At 44.5% G+C, this 24,711-nt stretch overlaps 1 protein-coding gene across 2 annotated transcripts in view; it reads right to left on the bottom strand.

The window, feature by feature from the left end:
- PHF3 (PHD finger protein 3) overlaps window positions 1-24,711 on the bottom strand; it is a 160,210-nt gene that overhangs the window by 31,754 nt on the left and 103,745 nt on the right. For both annotated transcript variants that reach the window (XM_077487870.1, XM_077487871.1), the window contains one exon: window positions 12,554-12,734. In XM_077487870.1, coding sequence (XP_077343996.1) covers window positions 12,554-12,734 — 181 coding nt within the window. The remainder of the gene's footprint in view (window positions 1-12,553; window positions 12,735-24,711) is intronic.

Raw genomic sequence — 24,711 nt, 5'->3', positions numbered from 1 at the left:
GAAGGAAGGGAGGTATATCGGGCTGCAAACTCCCGAAGGTGACCCCCCACCCGAGAGTCGGGCAGGGGCAAACCTTCATGCGGCAACAGATTTGCTTGCAGGCTTGTTCGGCTTGCGAAACCAGGGAAGCTTTTGCCCCTCAGCGGGGACCTTATCGGGCTGGGAACGATTACCTGCCGACACACGCGGACACTTCTGAGCAGAAAAGGGGGGCTCCTGCTTACGGCGTGGCTCCTTACCCTTTCTGCACTATGGGAGAAAAGTACTCTTTCCACCAGTAACATTCTTAATAATGTCATCCAGCGAGGCTCCAAATAGCCTCTCACCTTGGAAATGCAAATCCGCCAGTGTTTTCTTAGATGCCTGGTCCGCAGACCAGCATTTAAGCCAAATCAGGCGAAGTAACACCACAGCTGATAGTGAGGCTCTAGAAAGTAAGGGGGCCATATCTAGGGCCACACCACAGGCATACTTCAGGCCCTGCACCAACTGGTCTACCAGTTCCACACAGACCGGGGAAACCTGTTGCTTCTCCAACTTGCCTTGCAACAACTTATCCCATTCAGTAAGCGTCTGTGACACCAGGGCCGTGGCTAACACTGGCCGCAATGCTGACCCTATCACCCTAAACATGGACTGGGCAACAGCCTTGGCCCTTCTGTCGGCAGGGTCCTTGAAAGCAGGGACCCCTTCCACCGGAATTGTGGTTACCTTATTTAACATGGATATTGGGGGGTCAACGACCGGAGGAGATGTCCATTTTTTCAGGAAACTCTCCTCAAAGGGCTAACGCACCGCCATCCCTCTCGGGACTGAAAAGGCCCGCTCCGGACTTCCCCGCTCCTTATAAATTAACTTATCGAAATAAGTTAGGTAGGGAAACACCTTAGCACTGCGGGCCGGCTTGTGGGACCTAAAAGGGCCCGACATCTCTGCAGAGGCCCCCGCCATATCCTCTATCTTTAGGGTGTCTTGCACTGCTCCTACTAGTGCTTTTTCCTGCTCTGAACCGGACACAGAGTCATCCTAACTGTCTGAACGGTCCTGGTCCGCATATTCTGAGACGTCAGAACAGGGGCCGCCTGCCACCGCGGGACCCGAGTCTGAATCAGAGCTTTCCTCAGAAGACGGTGGGGGGAGGGCGGTTGTTTACCCCCCTTGTGCCCGCACGCCGCCGTCCGCTGTGCCAGCCACGAGGTGTTCTGTGTCAATTTTGCGCTGTTCCAGAATGAACCAGCCGCCCAGCGCTAGGGTAAAACAAAACTGAGGCTACTTGAAACGTCTGCGTGCCAGGAAAATAGCCGCCAGGCTACAAGAAAGTGGCTGTGGCTACAAGAAAATAGCCGCGGTTCGCGTGGCGGCCAGTCCCCCACATGGCAACACACAGATACCTCAAAAAAATGGGCCTAAAACCAGGGGAAGACGAGCGGACCACCAGCGCAGCCCCCTGCCAGGACCCAGAGCCCCCCCAGAGGACCCCCAGCCAGGTACGTGCACTGCACCCCCTATGCCCAGTCACACAGCAGCCCATCAGCATGGGGAGGCGGGAAAGGGACAGGGAGAGAAGAAATGGAGAGGGGGAGGCCCCCTAGTCAACTTCCCAGGGAATGCCCAGCTGCTTCATCCTGCTAAGACAGATAGAACCATACTTACCCCTCCTGCAGGAACTGCTGGACGTATTCCACGGACAGACCCATCACCCGAGCAGTACCGCGTGGCTGTCAGCCATGACACACTGTGACACGGACAGCAGTAGCCCGACCATATGTGTGCCCTGGAGCATATAGCTCGCCTGCCGGCCCTGGGTCAGACAGGGCATGTCGTGGCAGACTCAGTGCGTAGCTAAGGTCTGCACATACTCGATGGCCAGGCTGGGGAGACTACCAGGATATATTATCCAGCCTGTCACCCAGCCCGGCTGTTGATTGTAGATCACAGGAATCAAAAAGCAGAAAAAATAAGAAATTCCCAGGACCAATGGTCCCTACAGGGAGACATGTCCTTTTCCTACACTAGGCAGAAAAAAACGGAGCTGCTGGAAGCAGAGTGGGGGGCTATAGCCAGTAGGTACTGTGCAGTTTTGCAGTTTTTATATATTCTGCCTAATCCTCTCCTGAAGGTGGCAATATAACCCTAAGGTCAAGATTAAAGGTGCTGTGTCAGTCAATGAACAAAAGAGAAAATAAGCCTTCTATGTGCAAAGGTAGATCTTGCGGGAGGTCGATTTTCTCACTCTGAGTAAGGTGGAGAAAACAAAGTCAGGGACACAACTATCCTTCAGGACCTGGGTTACTACAGTGATTAAGTTAAAGCCAGAAGCAGGATGGAATAGAGGACTTTGCGTCTGTTTGGAAGAGGCCAAGGCTTGTACACTAAAAGTATGTTTGCATAACGTGTCCTTCTGGACCAATTCAGTGCAAAAAGGATCACAAGAGTCCTTTCTACCTGTGTCTTGTGCAGCAGAGTCAGAATCCTTAAGGCAGGAAAGGCATATATCAGCCTGAATAGAGTCCAAGGAATCCCCACTGCATCTGCTGCAAAGGCCAGAGGATTCCTGGTCCTGGATACAAATCTGTTCAACCTAGATGTCAGAATTTCCACACCTGTTTTTTTCCCACCTTTGACTGAGACTCTGGGTGCAGGGACCACTCCCCAGGGTCTAGGCATTGACAGGTTAGTAAGGCCCCCTGACAAAATGTCCACACAAGGGATGTGGATGGCAAAGAGAACTTGACAGAGTTAGGCATTGTGAAACCTGAGGCAGAAGCAAACTAAAGGGGTTTTTTTGGATCTGAGGGTACAAAGACATTTGTTTTTGCAAGATGGAAAATTTTAGCATGGGCTGTGTCTACGATTAAACCCAGGTACTCCAGATTGTGTGAAGGCTGGAAGGCAGACTTTGGAATGTTGACCAGCCAAAGGTTTAAAGGAACTGGATCCTCCGTTGAATGTTGGCAGACACATTTGTGGCTGAGGAAGTCCTTCAGCAGAAGGTCGTCCATGTATCCTGTGAGGTCCACAGAAGAGCAAGAAGAAAGGAAAGCATTTTGTAAACACCCAGGGTGCAGAGAAGAAACCTGCAAATTGGAAGCACTGGTCTCCCACCGGAAAATTCAGCATGCATTGATGTATGAGGTGAATGGGGAAGTGTAGATCTTGTATGTCTACTAATGCCAGAAATTCACCTTTTCTAAGAGAAGCAATGGCAGATCTTCCATATGGAATTTTGGTACACAAAAAAATCTGTTTAGAGATATATAAGGCAGGTGCCCCCATTTGATTTTGGGACTGTGAATAGATTTGAATGCCAGTTCTCTGAAGAAACTGGTGCAACCGCTTCTTAGTGTCAAAGCTATCTGAAGATGGTCAGTAAATCTGCTTGTTTTGGTGCTAGCAGAATTGGAGGTAGCAGTGATTAGCAGTGAATAGGGGGCAGAGAAATTATGTTAGGTACCCCTTTTGAAATCACAGTTTGGATCCAGAGGTCCGAAACATCTTAGCTTTGGGCAAGCTTAGTGGACTTGAGGGGTTCCAAGGCTTGAGGTGAAAAGAAATACTAAGCCTTGGTTTTAAAGTGGATGCCTGGTAAGAAAGAACAGAGACTTTTGCTGAGTAGAGGTAGTAGCTGTAGGAGGCTTTTTCTTGTCTCCCAGAGACTTCCTTGATGAAATTATCAAAGAAATCCCACCAACAGATGTTCACCACCAAAAAGGCATGCTTATAAGGCCTCTCTTATAGGCATGTTCAGTAGACCATGCTTTGAACCACAAATACCTGCGCATAGGCACACAAATAAGAGACTTGGTAAAGTACATTCTCTAGAGTATCAACACAGAAAAATAAGGATAAAGGCATCAGCTACAATTGTTCTAACAGAATGGGGATTGTCAAAGACAGGTTCATGGTTTCTATTAATTTATCTAGTCCAGTTAGCAATAACATGGCAGCAATTGCTGTCTGCAGGGCTGGACCTGCAAGTGCAACGAAGGCCTTTAAAGAGGGCTTTAAAAGGCCGATCAATGAAATCCTTAAGACAAGGAACATCCTCAGTAGGAACTGTAAGATGTTTATTGAGAACTGAAATGCAAACAGCTTATTTTTTCTTAAAATCCTTTTCCATAGGATGAATTTCAGCAAAAGGCCTAGGAGTGAATATCCTTTCAGGATTAGGTCAATAGCTTAGTGTACAGTTATTTTGTGTAGTTCATGTAGTGCACATTTAATTTATAATTGGATGGGAAGAGTATTTTTATTTTGCCCATAGGGTCTCCTTTTGGTTGTGGGGAATTACTAGGCAAAAACTAGTTTGCACCACATCAATCAGTGTATCAACAGTGAGAAGCATTTGTCATAGCTTGTGCCTCATAAAATGCAGGGATTGAAAAATGTTATGCAGCCTTTGCTACAATATGTGTAAACCCTTCACTTTTCTCTATTTAATCCTCAAAAATGTTTGGAGGTTCCAACTCTGATTCATGAACAGAATCAGGGGGAGAGAGGAAGTGTAGTGTTTTGGCACCTGGAAACTGAAGGTTCTAGGGATGCTGAAGGTTTTCCAAAGAATTCAGAAAGACTGTGATCTGTCATTGCAAACATTACGGGGATCTCCGGTAGGGTACTTGCTGAATAGGGTGCGGAAGGAATAGGGTTTTGCATGTCCATAATGCAAGAGCTGCGTTAACCCAGGTGCTGATTGTGTTCCTGAGGCTGAGTCTCTGTAGCAGAAGGCAGCAGGAAGTAAAGCAAACATGCTGTGTGTTATAACTGAAGGGTTACGCATACACTGTCACTTTAAGGCTGGCTCCACCCAGGAGTGATGACAAGGGTCAAGGGACATTGAAGCCATTTTGAGAGGGCAGTGAGGACCCTTGTGTGATGCAACACAATGTAATGGGAGTATACTAAGAAATACCTGTTCTGAGATACATGTTAGAGTGTACAGTGAGTACTGAAATAAACATCGGTTGTTCCAGACCAGTCTTTTGTTTCTCGCAACAAATAACAGTGGCGATGAGAATGGGATTTAGAAAGTTGCTGTCAGTCAGAGAGAGAGAGCGAGAGAGAGATGAACACAAAGGCAGGATTGCCACCTGGATAAAAGCACTCACAGAGCCCAGTAGGAAAAGGTCATTGATTGGGAGATTAAGTGAATTTGATGGAGAACAGACATCCTGGAGTTCCTGTGTTGAGAGACTGGAACAGTATTTCAGTGTAAATGCCATTCCAGACAACAGGCAAGTAGCAGTATTTCTTACAGTGGTTGGTGCTAAGACATGTAACACTCTTAGGGATCTCCTTTCCCTGGTAAAACCAGCAACTAAGACATTGGCAGAGCTCTTGCCACTGTTAGAGGATCGCTTACAGCCTGAACCACTAGAGATTGCAGAAACATTTTGGTTCTATCAGCTGCAACAGCAGCCAGGTGAAGAAATTAAAGCTTATGTGCTCACCCTTCGCAGACTAGCCTCTACCTGTTCTTTTGAGGAGTACTTACCTACTGCATGGAGAAATAAGTTTGTCATGGGACTGAATAGTGAGTCTAACCAAAAGAGACCTTACCTTTACAAAGGCAAATGAGATGGCTTCAGTGATGGAAATGGATGTGAAAGATGAAGAGGAATTGAACCCCCAGGGCAGAAGGGAAGAGGTGAAAGAGGAAGTTTTCAGAACAGTAGTCAAGCCAACTGCCATGAACTGGAAATACAGACCCCACCAAGCGGGGAGTCAACTTGCTACAGTTGTGGGAAGACAGACCAGGACCACAAAGTCTGCTGGTTTAAGAATCAGAACTGTCATAATTTTAGTAAGAAGGGCCATCTTAAACGGGTGTGCCAAAGCAAGAAGCTGCAAAATACACAACCTCTGAACCCCAAGACAATGACATATAAGATGGGAAAATATACATAATCGGAGTCAGAGGATGAGGAAGTGCTCCACAGATTAGACATACATCATATGCATTCATCACCCTCCGCAATGACTGTAGAGGTAACCGTTGAGGGAAAGAAGCTCAAGATGGATGTAGACACAGGAGTGGCAGTTTCAGTTATCGCTCACAAACAATGGAGACAACTTCAGACCTGAACAATTGTCCACCCAACATCAAACTGCAGACATACTCAAAGCAGACACCCCACCTACTGGGTTACGCTAAAGTGCAGGTATCCTACAAGGGTTTGACAAAGAGACTGCCATTATATATCCTAGAATATGGGGGACCCCCTCTCTTTGGGAGAGACTGGATTGCTCACTTTTGTATGCCAGACATTGCCATAAACCCCGTAACACTGTTACAGGGGTTTATGACAATTAGAAGATGATGAGGGATGGATGGTGTACCTGAAGCAGCGGTTCCCAAAGATTTTTGATAACCAGTTAAAATAAAGCATGACTGTGTGAGACTCAAGCTGAAACCAATGCTCAGCCTAAGTTCTTCAAAGCTAGGACAGTACCTTTCGCTCTCTGAGCAGGACTGCAAGCTGAACTAAGTGAATTCAGAGGCAGTTGGATGCTTTTTTCAACTGCCCCTGAACTCATTTAATGTTATCCTATGTGAATGTGAATTGTGTACACAATTTCATTTATTGCCCTTTTTTTGCAGTTGCGTTTCTTTGGAAGTAAAAAAATTGGTTCAGACGCAGAAGATTTCCATGTTTCAGACGACAAACGCTGCTAAATGTGGGTACCCGTGTTTAGACGCATTTTCATTCATAAGCATTTCTAAAGGTGCCCTATATTTTAGACCTGAAAAGACAAAAATATGATGGAAAACAATGCAATGACTTGTGATGATTCATATACAGTTTTATATATAGTGTCATATATAGTCCATATAGAGACCATATATAGTTGTACTTTTTCAAGTAGAAGGTCAAATGTGGCAATGGACATGTGTGTGAAATTAAAAAATTTGTCGGGGTAGGTACACAGCTGTACGTACATGTTTATAAAATATCCTGTCGACATTCGCTGCGCAATCAAAGTATGGGTCCAATAGCGACGAACTCTGACTCTGGCCTTCTCATGCAATTTTCTACATCATTATAGTCTCATCAAGAGCAATGTCAGGAGCATTTCCTCACATATACTCATTATGGGATCCATTGCAAAAACAAAAGCACAGAAATAGAGGCAAATACAAATAGACAACTGCTCTCTCTGCTGCTGCTACTCACTCTGGTCAAAATGGCTGAAATAGTTAACTACAATGTTTTTTGAGCTTGGGGAGGGTCTTAAATGAGGTAATCTTAATTAACGCTTTGACGCGAAAGCGGCTAAAGGTAGCTAAACGCGGCATGCAAACATGGCTAAACAGGCGTTTTAAACGCAGGTTTTAAGGTGTCAAAAAATTAATTCAGAGGACTTTGATTCAGCGACCTGTGTACGTGGGGCCTTACGCATTTGTGCCGCTTTTCACATAGCACTGAAATCCCAACTTGATAGACCAGTATCCCCTACCCAGAGTAGATTACATTTTTGTCTCTCTTGTAAGGGGTCAAAAGTTCAGCAAGCTTGATCTCAGACAAGCATATTCACAGTTTGAGGTCCATCCTTCTAACAATCAACACCCACAAAGGTCTGTATGAATACAATCGTATGGCGTTTGGTATAGCCTCCGCACCAGCCATTTGGAAACAAAAAATAGACGAGATTTTGTTGGACATTCCTTTCACGCAGTGCCTGCTAGATGATATGCACGGGACTGACGGACCAGGAACACAGGTGGAAGGTGGAGTTTGTGTTGGTGAGACTCCAAGAGCAGGGTCTAAAAGTGAACCCAAGATTGATGCTTTAGTCACAGCTCCAGTCCCAACCAACATCCAGCATCTGCGATCATACCTTGGCTTGCTGAACTATTACCACAAATTCCTGCCAGACCTGGCACACACCTTGTTTCTGTTGAACAAGTTTTTGGAGAAACACTCCAGATGGGACTGGTCAGCTGCATGGCAACGTGCTTTCGAAGTTTCTAAGTGGAAGCTGTTGGCCTCCTGCATGCTCGTGCACTATGATCTCCAGAAGCCTCTAACTTTGGCCTGTGATGCCTCACCCTATGTTCTGGGGGCTGCTGTACGATCACACATCTTACCAGACAAAGAAGCTCTTGCGTTGATATGGGCAATTAAGAAGTTTCATCTTTACCTGTATGGTAGGGAATTCACCATACTGATGGACCACTCCTTCAGATCTTTAGCCCTGACAAAGGCATTCCTCAGACGGCTGCGGCCTGCCTCCAAAGCTATGCCCTATTCTTGGGAGCACACAGCTACAAAATCCAGTATCGTGGTCATGATGCCAATGCGAACGCAATGTCCGACTAATGGGGACATCGAAGGACTCTTCTCCACCGGTCAAGAGTTGCCATTACACCAGCCTGTCCTTGTCTTCTGGAGAGATAGCAGCCCATACAGTCATGGACTCCTTCCTGAAAACAATACTCTCCTGGGTACCGTCCGGTTGACCTGAAATCGTCACACAACTCCTTTCCGTAGGCGTATGGAATTAACTGTGGCTGGCAACTCTTTTATGGGGAGACTGAGTGATCATTCCACAGACTCTCCGGAGACACATTCTGGACTTGCTACATACTGGTCATCCCGGGGACACGCGTATGAAACAAAAAGCCCAAGGTTATGTGTGGTCGCTGAACACAGACACAGATATCACAACATATGTGAATGCTTGTGTTATGCCCCGTACACACGAGAGGGATTAAGTCTGACAGACCTCCAAAGGAGTTCCGCCGGAGTTCCGCCGGAGTTCTGGCGGACTTTTCGACCGAACGGACTTGACCACACACCATCACACCAAACTCCGACGGAGTCGAACGTGATGACGTACGACTGGATTCGACGTAGGAAGTTCCTAGACAGTAGCCAATAGCTGCCCTAGCGTCGGTTTTAGTCCGTCGGAGTAGCACACACACGAGCGGATTTTTCAAAGGGGACCGGGTCCGGCGGAGTTCCGTCGGGAAAATTTAAAGCATGCTTCATTTCTAAAGTCCGTCAGACTTTAGCTTCGCTAAAGTCCGTTGCAGCCCACACACGATCGGATAGTCCGCCGGACTCAGTCCGTCGGAGTTTGGATGTCGAAAAGTCCGCTCGTGTGTACGGGGCATTAGATGTGCACAAACTGCAAGAGACCCTCCTCAAGGGTGTGTCCAGCTCACGGGTTCCCTGGTTTCGCCTACACTTGGACTTTGCAGGCCCGATCAGAGGACATACCTTCTTGATGCCCATTCAAAGTGTCCTGAAGTCATTCCCATTATGCAGCAGTAATACTTTCGCTTGCACAGCTGAAGATGCACCACGCAAGTTTTTTTACCGACGTCTGACTGGTTTCTGCTTCCACCTGTAAGTGCTCTTTTTAAACAATAAAACGTAAAGCGATATTACATTATATCCTGCTTTACTTGGCTCTATGTTGGGAAGCTTTTTTACAGACTTGATGCAGGTTGATATATGCAGTGGAGAGATGGTATAAGGGGAAGATGCCTACATTTATATACCTGCAAGGTGGATTGTGATTCACCTTCATCCATATATGATTGCCTGAGTGAAATGGGATATGAAAAGGAGATACAGCATTGAATTAAGGATTTCTTCCTGAAAGTCATGCTTTGCGGTCACTTTGTTGGCCGAGGCTATCTGGTGAGCGCATTTTGTTATCACTTCGGGTGAAGCACTTTAAGCAAGCTTATTTAAGCACGTTTGCACTTTATCACAGTGTTGGATCATACACAAGTAGATTTGTTTACATATGTTTGTGGACATTTGTTATGGTTTATTTTATTGTGCACTATATTAATTAGATACACGTTATATTTCTAATTCGATATTTTATTTATATATTGGTTCCTTTGCGCCCTTAAGATATATTTTTGCATTGCGTTATTAGTTTTTCTCCCAACACTTCCCCCTCATTCCCATTACTCAGCCAACGACTAAGGCGATAATTTCTATTCTGTTACATCTCGCTGTTACGTTTGGGTACCCCAGAGAAATCATCACAGACAACGGGGCACAATTCACCAGTCAGGAGTTTCAGAGTTTCCTGACCGCTTACATCAAGCACAAATTAACCGCACCTTACCGCCTGGATACAAATAGCCAAGCAGAATGGTTTGTGTAGACTTTCAAACGCAATTTCAAAGCTACAGTGGCTCAAAGTAAACAGTCCGTCACCCCAGCAGCTGGACTCCTTCCTTTCTGCTTATAGAAAAACACAACACATGCAATCACAGAGAAAACTCCAGCTAAACTCCTCCTGGGTCAGCAGCCATGGACTGTTTTGGACATGCTCCGCCCCCTCAAACGGTCCATGAACATGTACTGCATTCCCAAGACAAGATGGTCAAACACTACAAGCTCCCCCGGTTCACAGCCCAACAAAAGGTTTGAGCCTGATCTTATGGGGCTTCCAACACCCATTGGCTTCCTGCTATCGTTGCAGAGACCTTGAGGCCCAAGATGTATAGGGTCTGCCTGGAAGATGGTTCCATTTGCAGATGTATGCAGACCAACTGCGTCCTTGCTCTCAGCTGCCCGAATCACCAGTGTCTCAAGGTTCTGCACCCAGCAGATCAGTATTGCACTGGGACTGATGTTTGGGGGGACTCTGAACTTTGGAACTCCGCTCCAATGGTGCCCTCCAGCTCTGGTCCAGAGATCTGTCCCACCCTCTGAGCTAGCCTTTCGGCCCCTGAATCGCAGGGGTGCCTGCCCTCAACGACACTTTTGCCCTCCGGACCGGTTTCAGCTGCAGGGCAAGTTTAGAGACTTTCGATGGTGTCGCCACAGCTGTCCCTGGAAGATTGGTCTCACATCTGGATGCAGGCTAAGTCCTGTGAATCTCTTGTGTTTTGAGAACTATTGTTGGACAGTTAATTAGTTACTGTTTTGGCCTGTTCTTGGTTTTGTTGTGTTTTTTTTTTGGGGGGGGGGGGGGGTGGATGGAAGGTGTTAGAACCGAAGGGTTCCACATACACTGTCACTTTAAGGTTGGCTCCACCCAGGAGTGATGACAAGGGTCAAGGTACATGGAAGCCATCTTGTGAGGGCAGCGTGGACCCACGTGTGATGCAACACAATGTAAGGGGAGCATAATAAGAAATACCTGTCCTAAGATGCATGTTAGCGTGTACAGTGAGTACTGAAATAAACATTGGTTGTTTCAGAGTCTCACAACTCTGAGAATATCACAAAGTGTGTCACTTCCCAACTACATGATCCTAAGAGTTCGGATGGGAGAAAAGGAACATGACAGATTTAAAATTAGGTAGATATTGCTACAAAAATATTAGTTACAATTACAACAGGGAGTAACACAGTAAAGTAAATAACTCCTCATTCTTTTGTCTATGTATCAGCATTGTGTGAAGCACTGCCAGTTGTCTATTCATAGCCAGGAGCTAGTGCCAAAATACACGGAAACCATGTCTTATCTAATCCTCTGGGCCTGTTAAGGTTTCACCTGTAACGGTGGGCATACCACTCAAAATTGGAACTTCCGCTTTAAGTGCTGGTGATCCTCCGAACGTGCCACATTTGGCATGTTATTTTTTTGGAGGGGGAGTGGGTACCCAGTTTTTAGGGGCACCGAGCTCCCACTTCCTCCGCGGGACCAGAAGGAAGTTCACCCAACCCCCCCCCAGCAATCTTCTGGGACACGTTACAGGTTCCAGAAGATTGCCCAGCTAGTCACAGCATGCAGCGTGGCTCACGCATGAGCAGTGCACGCTGGCTGTTAAGCCAAAGCCAGGCGCCCACACTTACAATGCCGGCGCCATGAAGGGGAGGGGGAAAGAAGCAAGGCTTTGTGCGCCCGCATCGCTGGACCGTGGGACAGGTAAGTGTCTGATTATTAAAAGTCAGCAACTACACTTTTTGTAGCTGCTAACTTTTAAATGGGTGGAACTCTGCTTTAAGAGACAGGGGACCATAAACATGGACCATGGTCCTGGACTTGTATAGCACCCTGCAGCTAACTACACGAATTGCCCTTCATGCCAAGGTGAGCGCCCAGTGCAGGATACAGTGTCTGAAACAGATCGGCCCCATACAAGAGGGATCTGGGTACAGTACCCAAGATTTAACAAGAAAAAAGGAATGGTTAAAAAGACAAAAACCTCTCCAAAGGAGAATAAGGTCCATAACCTAAGAACACTAGCAATAAACTGGAGTCTCATGGAATAGGTGGCTTTATGTGAGTGTGCATTAGGGATGGCTCTAGCAAGTTGTTTTTTTGCCAGTGTCCGATCACCTGTAGGTAGCTTGCTTATAAACCCCCCATCTGTAAATACTAGCCCCGTGTCCTGTACTTCATGATTAAGATGAAAACAATAACTTTTTCAAGACAATATTGGCAAGAGAAAGCCTGGTTTGTGCCCAAAGAAACAAATATGTCTTGTTACCTTAAGTAATGACAAAGTTATCACCAAATAAAGAGTCCTGTAGTAGAAATGTAAAAATTGCACTGGTTCATAAGGGTATTAAAAAGGTAGGAGAGCTAAAATACTGTAGTTAAAAATGAATATACTGGGTAATAAAGTTACCTTGGAGCTGAAAAGGGTGCTTCTTTTGGTGATTCTGGTTTTTCTGTTTCCATCATTTCCACCTTGAAATTACCAGACGCAGAAGATGTTTCTGATATAGTCTCAGACTCTTCACGTATTGCACCCACAGACATTTTCACTTTCTTAGGTGACAAATCTTCAGCAGGTGGTGCCATTCGACCTTAACAAATTGTAATCGCAATCTATATTATTTTGTCAATAATTAGTATTTCAGAATTAAAAGTTGTTACAGAATCCAAGAAAAACAGAATCTATATTTTACAGACAACTATTTATGTGTCCTGGCCCTTATCGGGTATGGAAAAGAGAGGCAAGAAAAAAAGGAAAGATAGACAATAGAGGGGGAAAAAAGTGTGGTATGATCTGGGTGACAATTTATCAAGAACATGTGAAAAGGAGGAACATGTGAGCCATTAACATTTATGTTGACAAAAATAAGGCAAGTAAGGAGCAGGGGAAAAAATACAAATCATATTTGTACTGTTTGTATATTAATGTGCAGAGTGGCTAGCTTATATTGTAGGAAGGATTTAGACAGGTTTCTTTATGCTGATCTTGTTTTATGTAAAGGTCTTGTCCCGCAAGGATATTTAAACTTTAATATAGTACTGGAATTTAAACAGTTAAATGCTTTTGAGAGCTATACCATACCATATGTAGCATAGTGGTCAGTGGGGCAAGTCAGTGCTAGTAAGGTTTTCGTTGCCAACTTTGACAAGAAAAAGTATCCTGGTTCTACTGTTTGGGACTGAGCAAAGGGCTATTTATTCCATTCTGTAAACAGGAAAGGGAAATTAGACCTTCGCTCTGAGGCTGGTGAGATGGGCGCAGACAGAACTGAGAATGAAGTTAACACAGCCTCTCTGGTAAGGCAGCGATGTGATCCCACTGAAGAACAGCCCTGCCTATGCCTGACTACAAGTCACAGGTCTGGGAATGCCCTCGATCACGTGAAGCCTCAGAAGAGCAGGATTGAAGGCAGAGGAAAAGTGCCCAAAAGACCTTCCTCAGAAACCTGCAAATGAGTCAAGGAAAGAGGACCTAACCTAAAGTGGACAGGTTATTAATGCATTCCCTGTTCCTGTCAGTAGACACCCGCAGCAAACTAGTGTCTTCTGCCTGCTGACAAACAAGACACAAGGCCCTCCTCTGGCAAACTTCACCTGTAATGCAGAATGCAGGGTCTGAGATGGAGCCCCCCCCCCCCCCCCCCAAATCCATAGGCTATCAATTAGGAGATGGTTTCTAGGGGATTTCCCTTAGAAGCATAAGTATAGGTGAGACTGAGACTTACATTATCGCCCAGCGCAGAAACCAGACTACCCCTTCTCATGAAGGAAGGACTCCCATTGTCTCTCAGTTGTGATACTGTCCAACAGAGCTCGAATGAGGGACCTCACAATATAGAAGTGACCACGTGTTCTGGAAGACCAGAAAGCAGCTCTTGGGCTTATTTATGACTCCCCAATCAGAAAAAACGATCCAGATATGGAGAGAATCCTTAACAGCCACCGAATGGAGAGGCTGAATGATCACCGGAGGCAGACACAAACTGTTTAAAAACTAGAATGTGTGACAGCTGAGAAGAGGGCTGAAGTGGACCGAGAAAGTTTGGAGGAAAGAGACATCTCTTAGTGGGCAGTTCGCCAATATACCTTGCCGACAGATGTCTGTTGAAGCTCAGTAACACATGTGCGGTGCGCTAACAGGTGTAGGCACACCATAAATCACATTTGTGTACTGCACTGCAATGCATATTCATTGCTGTGCTGGGATGCCATTCAAAACCAACGCATGTAAAGCACATTACTGCAATGCTATAGTGTGATCCAGCTCAGGGAGGAGTTTATGAATCCATTTGCAACCTTGTAATAAATCTCTACCGATTCCTGTTTAGTGGCTGTGTAACAGAATTGATAAATGCCGCCCCCCCCCCCCCCCCCCCCACTTTGTCTCTCTCCGATTTATGCTGCTCTTAAGGCTATGCGTTTCATATATATATATACTGCGGAAAATCGGCATGTGCAGGCAAAATCACGAATGAATAAATTAATTCATAACAGCTGTGTTGACTATGCTGTGACAATGCTGTGATTGGCCCATAGCCCATAGCTATCACAGAGTTACCCTCACAGAGTAGTACAGTGTTACTATGGTTACACTGAAGATAACAAACATATCATACTTACCTCCACTGTGCAGCTCGTTTTGCACTGGGGTCTGCAGCCCTCGTAGCTCCTTCCCACATCAGATAACCCCCTAGGAAAAGCGCTCTCCCGAGGGGGTGACCTTGTGGGCGCGCTCCCGAGTCCAACATTCGGTGTCCATACCTACCAAATGTATGACTCGGCTTTGCCCCACGTGCCTGCATCATTGGATTTGATTGACAGCAGCTGGAGCCAATGGCTGCTATCAATCTATCCAATCAAGAGCCGAGAACCCAAGGCAGAGAGACAGAGTGTCCCCGCCAGGTCAAGTTCCAGGGCTCAGGTAAATAAACCATGGGGGGGGTGGGGGGTATGGGGCCAGTCACTGCCAGGAGTTTTTTCACCTTAATGCATAGGATGAAGATAGAAAAAACACGAAAGTTTACAACCCCTTTAAGAAAAATGGATATGTACTGGTAACAGAATGCAAAACATTTTTTTTATGAAATTTCTTAATTTTCAAAATAATTGTAACAAAAAATTTACAACTTCAATAAACTTGCCATAATACTATGGATTGTCTACTTTCCAAAAAAGGCTCAAAAAACGATATAGGCCATTAGTGCATCAGAATTGATACATTTTCAGATATATATACCATAGAAAGACTATAACTTTTTTTTTTCACCAAAGACATATAGCAGAATATATTTTGGTATAAATTTATGACGAAATTCTAATTTACTGGATGTGTTTAACCACTTCCGGACTAGCTGCCGCCGTTATACTAGGTTGGCTGGCTCCCCTGCACGAGCCATCGTAGCTGTATGTCGGCTCTTTAAGACACCTCCAGCGCCGCGTGCCTGAAGCGTGTCCCCGGAGCTGATGCGAGTGCCCAGCGGGCGCTATGACCGTCGGGCACCCGCAATTGCTCGTTACAGAGCAAGAACGGGGATGTGTGTGTGTAAACACACAAATCCCAGTTCTCTCAGGGAAGAGGAGACAGATTGCGTGTTCATCCTTAGTATGAACACCGATCTCTCTCTCTTCCCCTAGTAGTCCCATCCCCCCTACAGTTAGAACACACAGAGAGAACACAGTTACCCCTTGATCGCCCCCTAGTGTTAATCCTTTCCCTGCCAGTGTCATTTATACAGTAATCAGTGCATTTTATAGCATTTTATGGTCCCAAAAATGTGTCAAAAGTGTCAGATTTCGAAAAGAAAAAAAGTGGAAAGTTCCCCTCGGGGCTTTTTAGCAGCAAATAGGAGTCAAATATTTTGTAAAAAAATCACAGATTTTTTATTTCAAAGGATGATTACACACAAAACATATATAAAAATGAGTTAAAATATCAGCTCTGGTATATACAAGAGGAGACAAACAAGGCTAGGAAAGGTTATACATCAAGGGTGATACATTGTTACACTTGGAATTGCACTATCCGATGTATGGAAATGCCCCAATGCATTTCGACCTCAAAGGTTATGGTCTGTCTGTTTTGTGGTTTGAGCATGAATTGTCTACATGCACACCCTCAACATATATTTTCCATACTACACTTTTTCTATGACATGCATATTTTCAAATGGATTACACTCAATTGGCTGCCATAAGCGGTAACCACACACACACGCACACACACACACGCACCTATTTTGTCTCTTTATCTAGCTGACACAATATCATTGTGTTACTCCTTACTGTTTATAACATACTCAGATCATCTGTTGTATGCCAAATACTAAGATGATTGTGAGAACAATGCACAATTCACCATCGCAACTAAATAGAAAATGATATACCATGTACGGCGTGACATGGTTTCTCTTACATGGGGATTGGATATAAACTTCCCAACCCCTTTATGGAGAAAAAAAACCTAATTATATACTGAGTTAACATTGAAACAACCCCGGCAGCGCACGGAGGGGGACTCCTTTCATTAAGGATTTCCCCCTTTCACAATGTCCTAAAAAACAATCCATACCTCTTTGGTATGCTAATTATGTATGCGCATTTGATTCCCCATTGGGGGGCCGTTAAACATGTGACCACTTGTAAACCTCACAGATCAGGGTCGCCCCCTTGGGTTGAGGGCATGGACAGGCTCTCAGTGGGTCCGGGATCGCACTTGAGAGGATTATCTGTTTTTAAAGAAGTCTCTGGTTAAGAGAGCTTTCCTGGAGGAAAGGGTAAATACACTGTGATTACATAAATTCAACACGAAACAATGTAAAAGTAATAAATGAGACTGTATTGGATATTAAATTACATGACAATTAGAATATCGAAATCTGTCCTCTTGATGTATTTATAGAAATGTAAGGACCCCCTGAAGAAGACCATAACCTTTGAGGTCGAAATGCATTGGGGCATTTCCATACATCGGATAGTGCAATTCCAAGTGTAACAATGTATCACCGTTGATGTATAACCTTTCTTAGCCTAATTTGCCTCTCTTTGTATATACGAGATCATATTTTAACTCATTTTTTTACATATGTTTTGTGTCGAACCGTCCTTTGAAATAAAAAAAACCTGTGATTTTTTTTCCAAAATATTTGACTCCTATTTGCTGCTAAAAAGCCTTGTGGTGAACTTTCCACTTTTTTCTTTTCAAAGACTTCAAATAGGGTGTGCAGCCCTCTCAGACTCTCATATCATGTGTCGCATTTGTGGGAAAATAAGAACATCAATTTCGTTTGGGTACAGCATTGCACGACCGTGCAATTCTTAAAGAGACGCTGTGCCATATAGCAAGAAATGGCTTGGTTTTTGACCAGCCAAATCTTCCGGGGCTGAAGTGGTTAATGGCAGAAAGTAGAAAATATTGGGGGGGTTATTTTTGCATAACTGTGAAGGGTAAAACCTTTCAGAGCTCAAGTGGTTAAAGCATGCAATTCTAAACTGCCATGCCATTTCAATAGCATCCAACTCTTACAAAATAGCACATCCACATTTAAAAATAGTGTCCGAGGACCCTTTAAGTTTACCAGATACACAGACTGCAAACTGTGAGGAAAGAGGTGACATTACCAGTAATACTGCAATACATAAATGTGTCAGGTTCTAAAACACCAGTTTAATCATCCACTGAACAAGTTAGAAATTAGTGGAGCAAGGCACCAATATATTTGTTCTTTTTTTTAAGTTGCTAACTATGCTGAATACTGTTGCTAGTTAAGAGGAGGCAGGAGATGATTCGCACCAATGCTAACATAAAAAGACTTCAGTAATACTTTCAAACAAATGTAGCAAATAATTAATAAATATATTAGCAGACTCCATCTCTTAACTCCGTTAACCCATATGTCCTCTAGTTGAAGTGGTTATAAAAGTGGTTATGGATTGAAGATAAAGGAATAAAAATCTTGCAAGCTACCAATGGTATAATAGGTCAACAGCCTACATCCTAATAATGAAATAAATGAAGGAATGCCTTTTCTGCTGCTGACACCAATCACACTCCCATATGTTGTGTTAAATCATAAAAAAAAAAAAAAAATGTTGTTCCGCTCTGAATTATCTCTCCGTCAATCCAAAATAATTAATGTCCAAACATAAATTCAATCCTTAAAGTGCTAATGCAAATAATAAATAATTAAATTAACCACTTAACAACCGGCCCATAGCCGAATGACGGCTACAGGACGGTTGTTTAACTCTGGGAGGCCGTCATATGACGTCCTCCCAGAATTCCGCTCTCGCTCGCCCCCTGGTGCGCGCACTCGAGAGCATCCGTGACCGCCGGGTCCACAGGACCCGGAGGATCACGGTAAACGGCCGCTCATCGCGGCCGTTTACCACGTGATCGCTCCGTCAAATGACGAAGCGATCAGTTGCAAACAAACTGGTGTCATGTTATGACGCCGGTTCCTCCCTCCCCTCTCTGTACCGACCGGTACAGCGGAGGGGGAAGAGATCGGTGTCAGCAGCGATGTGGGCTGCATCTGCAGTGCCCACATCGCTGCTCACCGAAATGTAACCCCTCAATTCCCTGCCAATACTCTGCAACACCCCCCAATACTCTGCAACACCAGCCACCCGACAATACTCTGCAACACCCACCAATACTCGCCAATATTCTGCAGTACAATTCCAGCCAATACTCTGCAATACCCTGCCATAAATTTTCATACCCGGAGATACCCAGCCATACTCGGAGATACCCTGCAATACTCAGCCATAGTCGGTGATACCCAGCCATGGACACACCCCCCCCCCCTCCCGCCGGTGCTTCTACCGACTCGCCAATACGATCAAAGCCAGAATCTTTTTTTATTTTTTATTTCAGGCTTCCCAGCTTAGAGGTGAGATGCGGGGTCTTATTGACCCCATATCTCACTATAAAGAGGACCTGTCATGCCATATTCCTATTACAAGGGATGTTTACATTCCTTGTAATAGGAATAAAAGTGATAAAAAAAAAAAATTCTGGGAAAAAAACGTCAAACTAAAATAAATAAAGTAAAATGAACAATAAAATTTTTTTTTTAAAGCGCCCCTGTCCCCATGTGCTAGCATGCAGAAGCGAACGCGTAGGTAAGTCCCGCCCACATATGAAAACGGTGTTCAAACCACACATGTGAGGTATCACTAAGAACGTTAGAGCGAGAGCAATAATTCTAGCCCTAGCCCTCCTCTGTAACTCAAAACATATAACCAGTAAAAAAAATGTAAAGCGTCGCCTATGGGGATTTTTAAGTAGCGGCGTTTAGCGCCATTCCACGAGCGTGTGCAATTTTGAAGAGTGACATGTTAGGTATCTATTTACTCAGCATAACTTCATCTTTCACATTATGCAAAAATTGGGCTAACTTTACTGTGTTTTTTTTTTTAAGCACAAAACTGTTTTTTTTTTTTTCAAAAAAAAGCATTCGAAAAATTGCTGCGCAAATACTGTGCGAGATAAAAAGTTGCAACGACCACCATTGTATTCTCCAGGGTGTTTGCTAAAAAAACATATATAATGCTTTGGGATTCTATGTAATTTTCTAGCAAATAAATGATGATTTTTACATGTAGGAGAGAAATGTCAGAATTGTCCTGGGTTCTCCAGAATGCCTGATGGCGCTCCATGCATGTTGGGCCTCTGTATGTGGCCACACTGTGTAAAAGTCTCACACATGTGGTATCGCCGTACTCGGGAGTAATAGCAGAATGTGTTTTGGGGTGTAATTTGTGGTATGCATATGCTGTGTGTGAGAAATAAACTGATAATATGACAATTTTGTGGAAAAAAAAAAAAAAAATCTTGATTTTGCAAAGTATTGTGGGAAAAAATGACAACTTCAAAAAACTCATCATGCCTCTTACTAAATACCTTGGAATGTCTTCTTTCCAAAAAGGGGTAATTTGGGGGGTATTTGTACTTTTCTGGCATGTTAGGGTCTCAAGAATTGAAATAGGCCGTCAGTACTTCAGGTGTGATCAATTTTCAGATATTGGCACCATAGCTTGTGGACTCTATAACTTTCACAAAGACCAAATAATATCCACCAATTTGTACTTATTTTTACCAAAGATATGTAGTAGTATAAATTTTGGCCAAAATTTATGAAGAAAAAATTACTAATCTGCTAAATGTTATAACAGAAACGAAGAAAAATTCATTTTTTTTACAGAATTTTCGGTCTTTTTTCTTTTATAGCACAAAAAATAAAAAACTGAGCGGTGATTAAATACCACCAAAAGAAAAAAGGTGTGAAAAAAGGACAAAAATTTCATATAGGTCCAGTGTTGCATGACTGAGTAATTGTCATTCAAAATGTGAGAGCACCGAAAGCTGAAAATTGGTCTGGTTATTAAGGGTGTTTAAGTGCCCAGTGGTCAAGTGGTTAAATTGTAGTGCCACAAAGTGTAAATGACTCTACATCAATGCTGCATAATTATTCAAACATGATTCCAAACAATAAAGTGCAAATGCAAACACTATGAAGTAGTGATGATAGCGGTTATAAATGTGAAAAATTTCAAAATTGTGAACTAATAACGATTAAATTTATACATTTTACACATGAGTAAAAAAATCTTCATTGGTGAACATCAAATTCAGTGCTTAACCACTTGCCGACCGCCTAACGCCGATGTACGTCGGCAGAATGGCACGGGCAGGCATAAGCACGTACATGTACGTGATTTGCCTCCCGCGGGTCGGGGGCCCGATCGGGCCCCCGCCCGGTGCCTGCGGCGGTCGGTTTTCGTTCGGGAGCGATCCCGGACGAGGGGACGGCCATTCATTCATGGCCACCCCCTCGCGATCGCTCCCGACGAATAGAAATCCCCGGTGACATCACTTCCTCTCCTGTAATGTAAACACAGGAGAGGAAGTGATGTATTCTCTCCTCCGTGTCGGTATTTTTCGTTCCGACACGGAGGAGAGCGGATCAGTGAGTTGCACCAACACATCCCACACACAGTAGAACATGCCAGGCACACTCACACCCCCCCTTTACCCCCCGATCACCCCCCCAATTACCCCTGCCCCCCAGTCACAGTGACACCAATGTCATTTTTTTTTTTTTTTTTTTTTTTTTTTGCATTGGTGTCATTTGTGACTGTAATAACTGTTAGGGCAGTTAGAGTTAGCCCCCTTTAGTTCTAATGTACCCCCCTAACCCCCCCAATAAAGGTTTAACCCCGTGATCACCCCCCGTCGCCAGTGTCACTAAGGCTGGGTTCACATTGCAGCGGTTTATGAGAACGAATGTGATTCGCACCGCACTGCAGTGCAAATCACATCCGATCTCTGTGCGATTCGAGTTCAGCCATTCGCCGCACCCGCCACACCCGCCGCACCCGCCGCAAATTCGCACGGGACCCTTTTTTTGGCCCGCAGCAGAATCGGATCGCATGGGTGTTCACACCATGCGATCCGAGTTTGCAGATCGCACTGCGATATGCGAACTGATCTGGGGGTGTCAGTAACATTTCACTGACACTCCCAGCAGTTCGCATAGGGCAGTGTGAACTGCCGCCGGGAGGCATGCGATGCGGGAACCCGCCGCGGATTCGCGGCGTTTCCGCATCGCTCCAGTGTGAACCCAGCCTAATAAGCGATCATTTTTCTGATCGCCGTATTAGTGTCCCAGGTGACGCTAGTTAGGCAGGTAGGTATTTAGGTTCGCCGCAGCTTTTTATAGCGCCAGGGACCCCCATATACTACCGCATAAAGCCCCCTGATTGCCCCCTAGTTAACCCTTTCACCAGTGATCACCATATAACTGTTACAGGTGACGCTGGTTGGTTAGTTATTTTTTTATAGTTTCAGGGCACCCGCCATTTATTACCTAATAAAGGTTTAACCCCCTGATCACCCGGCGGGTGTCATTTGTGACTAATAACTGTTAGGGCAGTTAGGGTTAGCCCCCTTTAGTTCTAAGGTACCCCCCTAACCCCCCCAATAAAGGTTTAACCCCGTGATCACCCCCCGTCGCCAGTGTCACTAAGGCTGGGTTCAGATTGCAGCGGTTTGAGAACGGATGTGATTCGCACTGCAGTGCAAATCACATCCGATCTCTGTGCGATTCGAGTTCAGCCATTCGCCGCACCCGCCACACCCGCCGCACCCGCCGCAAATTCGCACGGGACCCTTTTTTTGGCCCGCAGCAGAATCGGATCGCATGGGTGTTCACACCATGCGATCCGAGTTTGCAGATCGCACTGCGATATGCGAACTGATCTGGGGGTGTCAGTAACATTTCACTGACACTCCCAGCAGTTCGCATAGGGCAGTGTGAACTGCCGCCGGGAGGCATGCGATGCGGGAACCCGCCGCGCATTCGTGGCGTTCCCGCATCGCTCCAGTGTGAACCCAGCCTAATAAGCGATCGTTTTTCTGATCGCTGTATTAGTGTCACAGGTGACGCTAGTTAGGCAAGTAGGTATTTAGGTTCGCCGCAGCTTTTTATAGCGCCAGGGACCCCCATATACTACCGCATAAAGCCCCCTGATTGCCCCCTAGTTAACCCTTTCACCAGTGATCACCATATAACTGTTACAGGTGACGCTGGTTGGTTAGTTATTTTTTTATAGTTTCAGGGCACCCGCCATTTATTACCTAGTCTCACTAGTGTACCCCTAAATTTAGGGGTGTCTACTTTCCAAAATGGGGTCATTTGGGGGGGGTTTGTGCCATCTTGGCATTTTATGGCCTTCAAAACTGTAACGCCCTTAGAAAGCCTGAAGGCGGTGCTTGGTTTTCGGGGCCCCGTACGCGGCTAGGCTCCCAAAAAGTCCCACATATGTGGTATCCCCGTACTCAGGAGAAGCAGCAGAATTTATTTTGGGGTGTCATTTCACATATGCCCATGGCATGCGTGAGCAATATATCATTTAGTGACAACTTTGTGAAAAAAAAAAAAAAAAAAAAAAAGTTTGTAATTTTCCCGCAACTTGTGGCAAAATATAAAATATTCCATGGACTCAACATGCCTCTCAGCAAATAGCTTGGGGTGTCTACTTTCTAAAATGGGGTCATTTGTGGGGGTTTTGTGCCATCTTGGCATTTTATGGCCTTCAAAACTGTAATAGGTAGTGAGGAGTGAAGTCAAATATTTACGCCCTTAGAAAGCCTGAAGGCGGTGCTTGGTTTTCGGGGCCCCGTACGCGGCTAGGCTCCCAAAAAGTCCCACATATGTGGTATCCCCGTACTCAGGAGAAGCAGCAGAATTTATTTTGGGGTGTCATTTCACATATGCCCATGGCATGTGTGAGCAATATATCATTTAGTGACAACTTTGTGAAAAAAAAAAAAAAAAAAAAAAAGTTTGTAATTTTCCCGCAACTTGTGGCAAAATATAAAATATTCCATGAACTCAACATGCCTCTCAGCAAATAGCTTGGGGTGTCTACTTTCTAAAATGGGGTCATTTGTGGGGGTTTTGTGCCATCTTGGCATTTTATGGCCTTCAAAACTGTAATAGGTAGTGAGAAGTGAACTCAAAAATTTACGCCCTTAGAAAGCCTGAAGGCGGTGCTTGGTTTTCGGGGCCCCGTACGCGGCTAGGCTCCCAAAAAGTCCCACATATGTGGTATCCCCGTACTCAGGAGAAGCAGCAGAATTTATTTTGGGGTGTCATTTCACATACGCCCATAGCATGTGTGAGCAATATATCATTTAGTGACAACTTTGTGTAAAAAAAAAAAAAAAATTTTTTTTTTGTCATTATTCAATCGCTTGAGGCAAAAAAATAAAATATTCAATGGGCTCAACATGCCTCTTATCAATTTCCTTAGGGGGTCTACTTTCCAAAATGGGGTCATTTGGGGGGGTTTTGTACTGCCCTGCCATTTTAGCACCTCAAGAAATGAGATAGGCAGTCGTAAACTAAAAGCTGCGTAAATTCCAGAAAACGTACCTTAGTTTGTAGATGTGACAACTTTTGCGCAAACCAATAAATATACAATTATTGACTTTTTTTTTACCAAAGACATGTGGCTGAATACATTTTGGCCTAAATGTATGACTAAAATTGAGTTTATTGGATTTTTCTAATAACAAAAAGTAGAAAATATCATTTTTTTTCAAAATTTGCGGTCTTTTTACGTTTATATCGCAAAAAATAAAAATCGCAGAGGCAATCAAATACCATCAAAAGAAAGCTCTATTTGTGGGAAGAAAAGGACGCAAATTTTGTTTGGGTACAACATTGCATGACCGCGCAATTACCAGTTAAAGCAGCGCAGTGCCAAAGTGTAAAAAGACCTCTGGTCATTTACCAGCAAAATGGTCCGGTCTGAAAGTGGTTAAAAAGATCAATAGATGGTATATATATTGGTCAGACAGATATAAGTTTGGTCAGACAAGCAGTAAAACCATCACTGGGCTCAAAGTTAATGGACAATAAAGATATAGGTTGGATAGTGTGATATTCTTTTAACTCAAAACGTATTGTATAAAATAAAATCAGTGTACTCACATGGTAGAGGTGCTACCAGTGCACCACTCTATATTAAGCATTGACAAAAAGTAGATCTCCAATCCAG

Source organism: Lithobates pipiens, unplaced genomic scaffold (genome assembly GCF_037356315.1).
Source record: "Lithobates pipiens isolate NorthernLeopardFrog02 unplaced genomic scaffold, aLitPip1_a1.2 Scaffold_18, whole genome shotgun sequence".
Lineage (NCBI taxonomy): Eukaryota > Metazoa > Chordata > Amphibia > Anura > Ranidae > Lithobates > Lithobates pipiens.
Note: the sequence above shows the minus strand (reverse complement) of the source record. Positions and strands in the feature narration are given on the sequence as shown.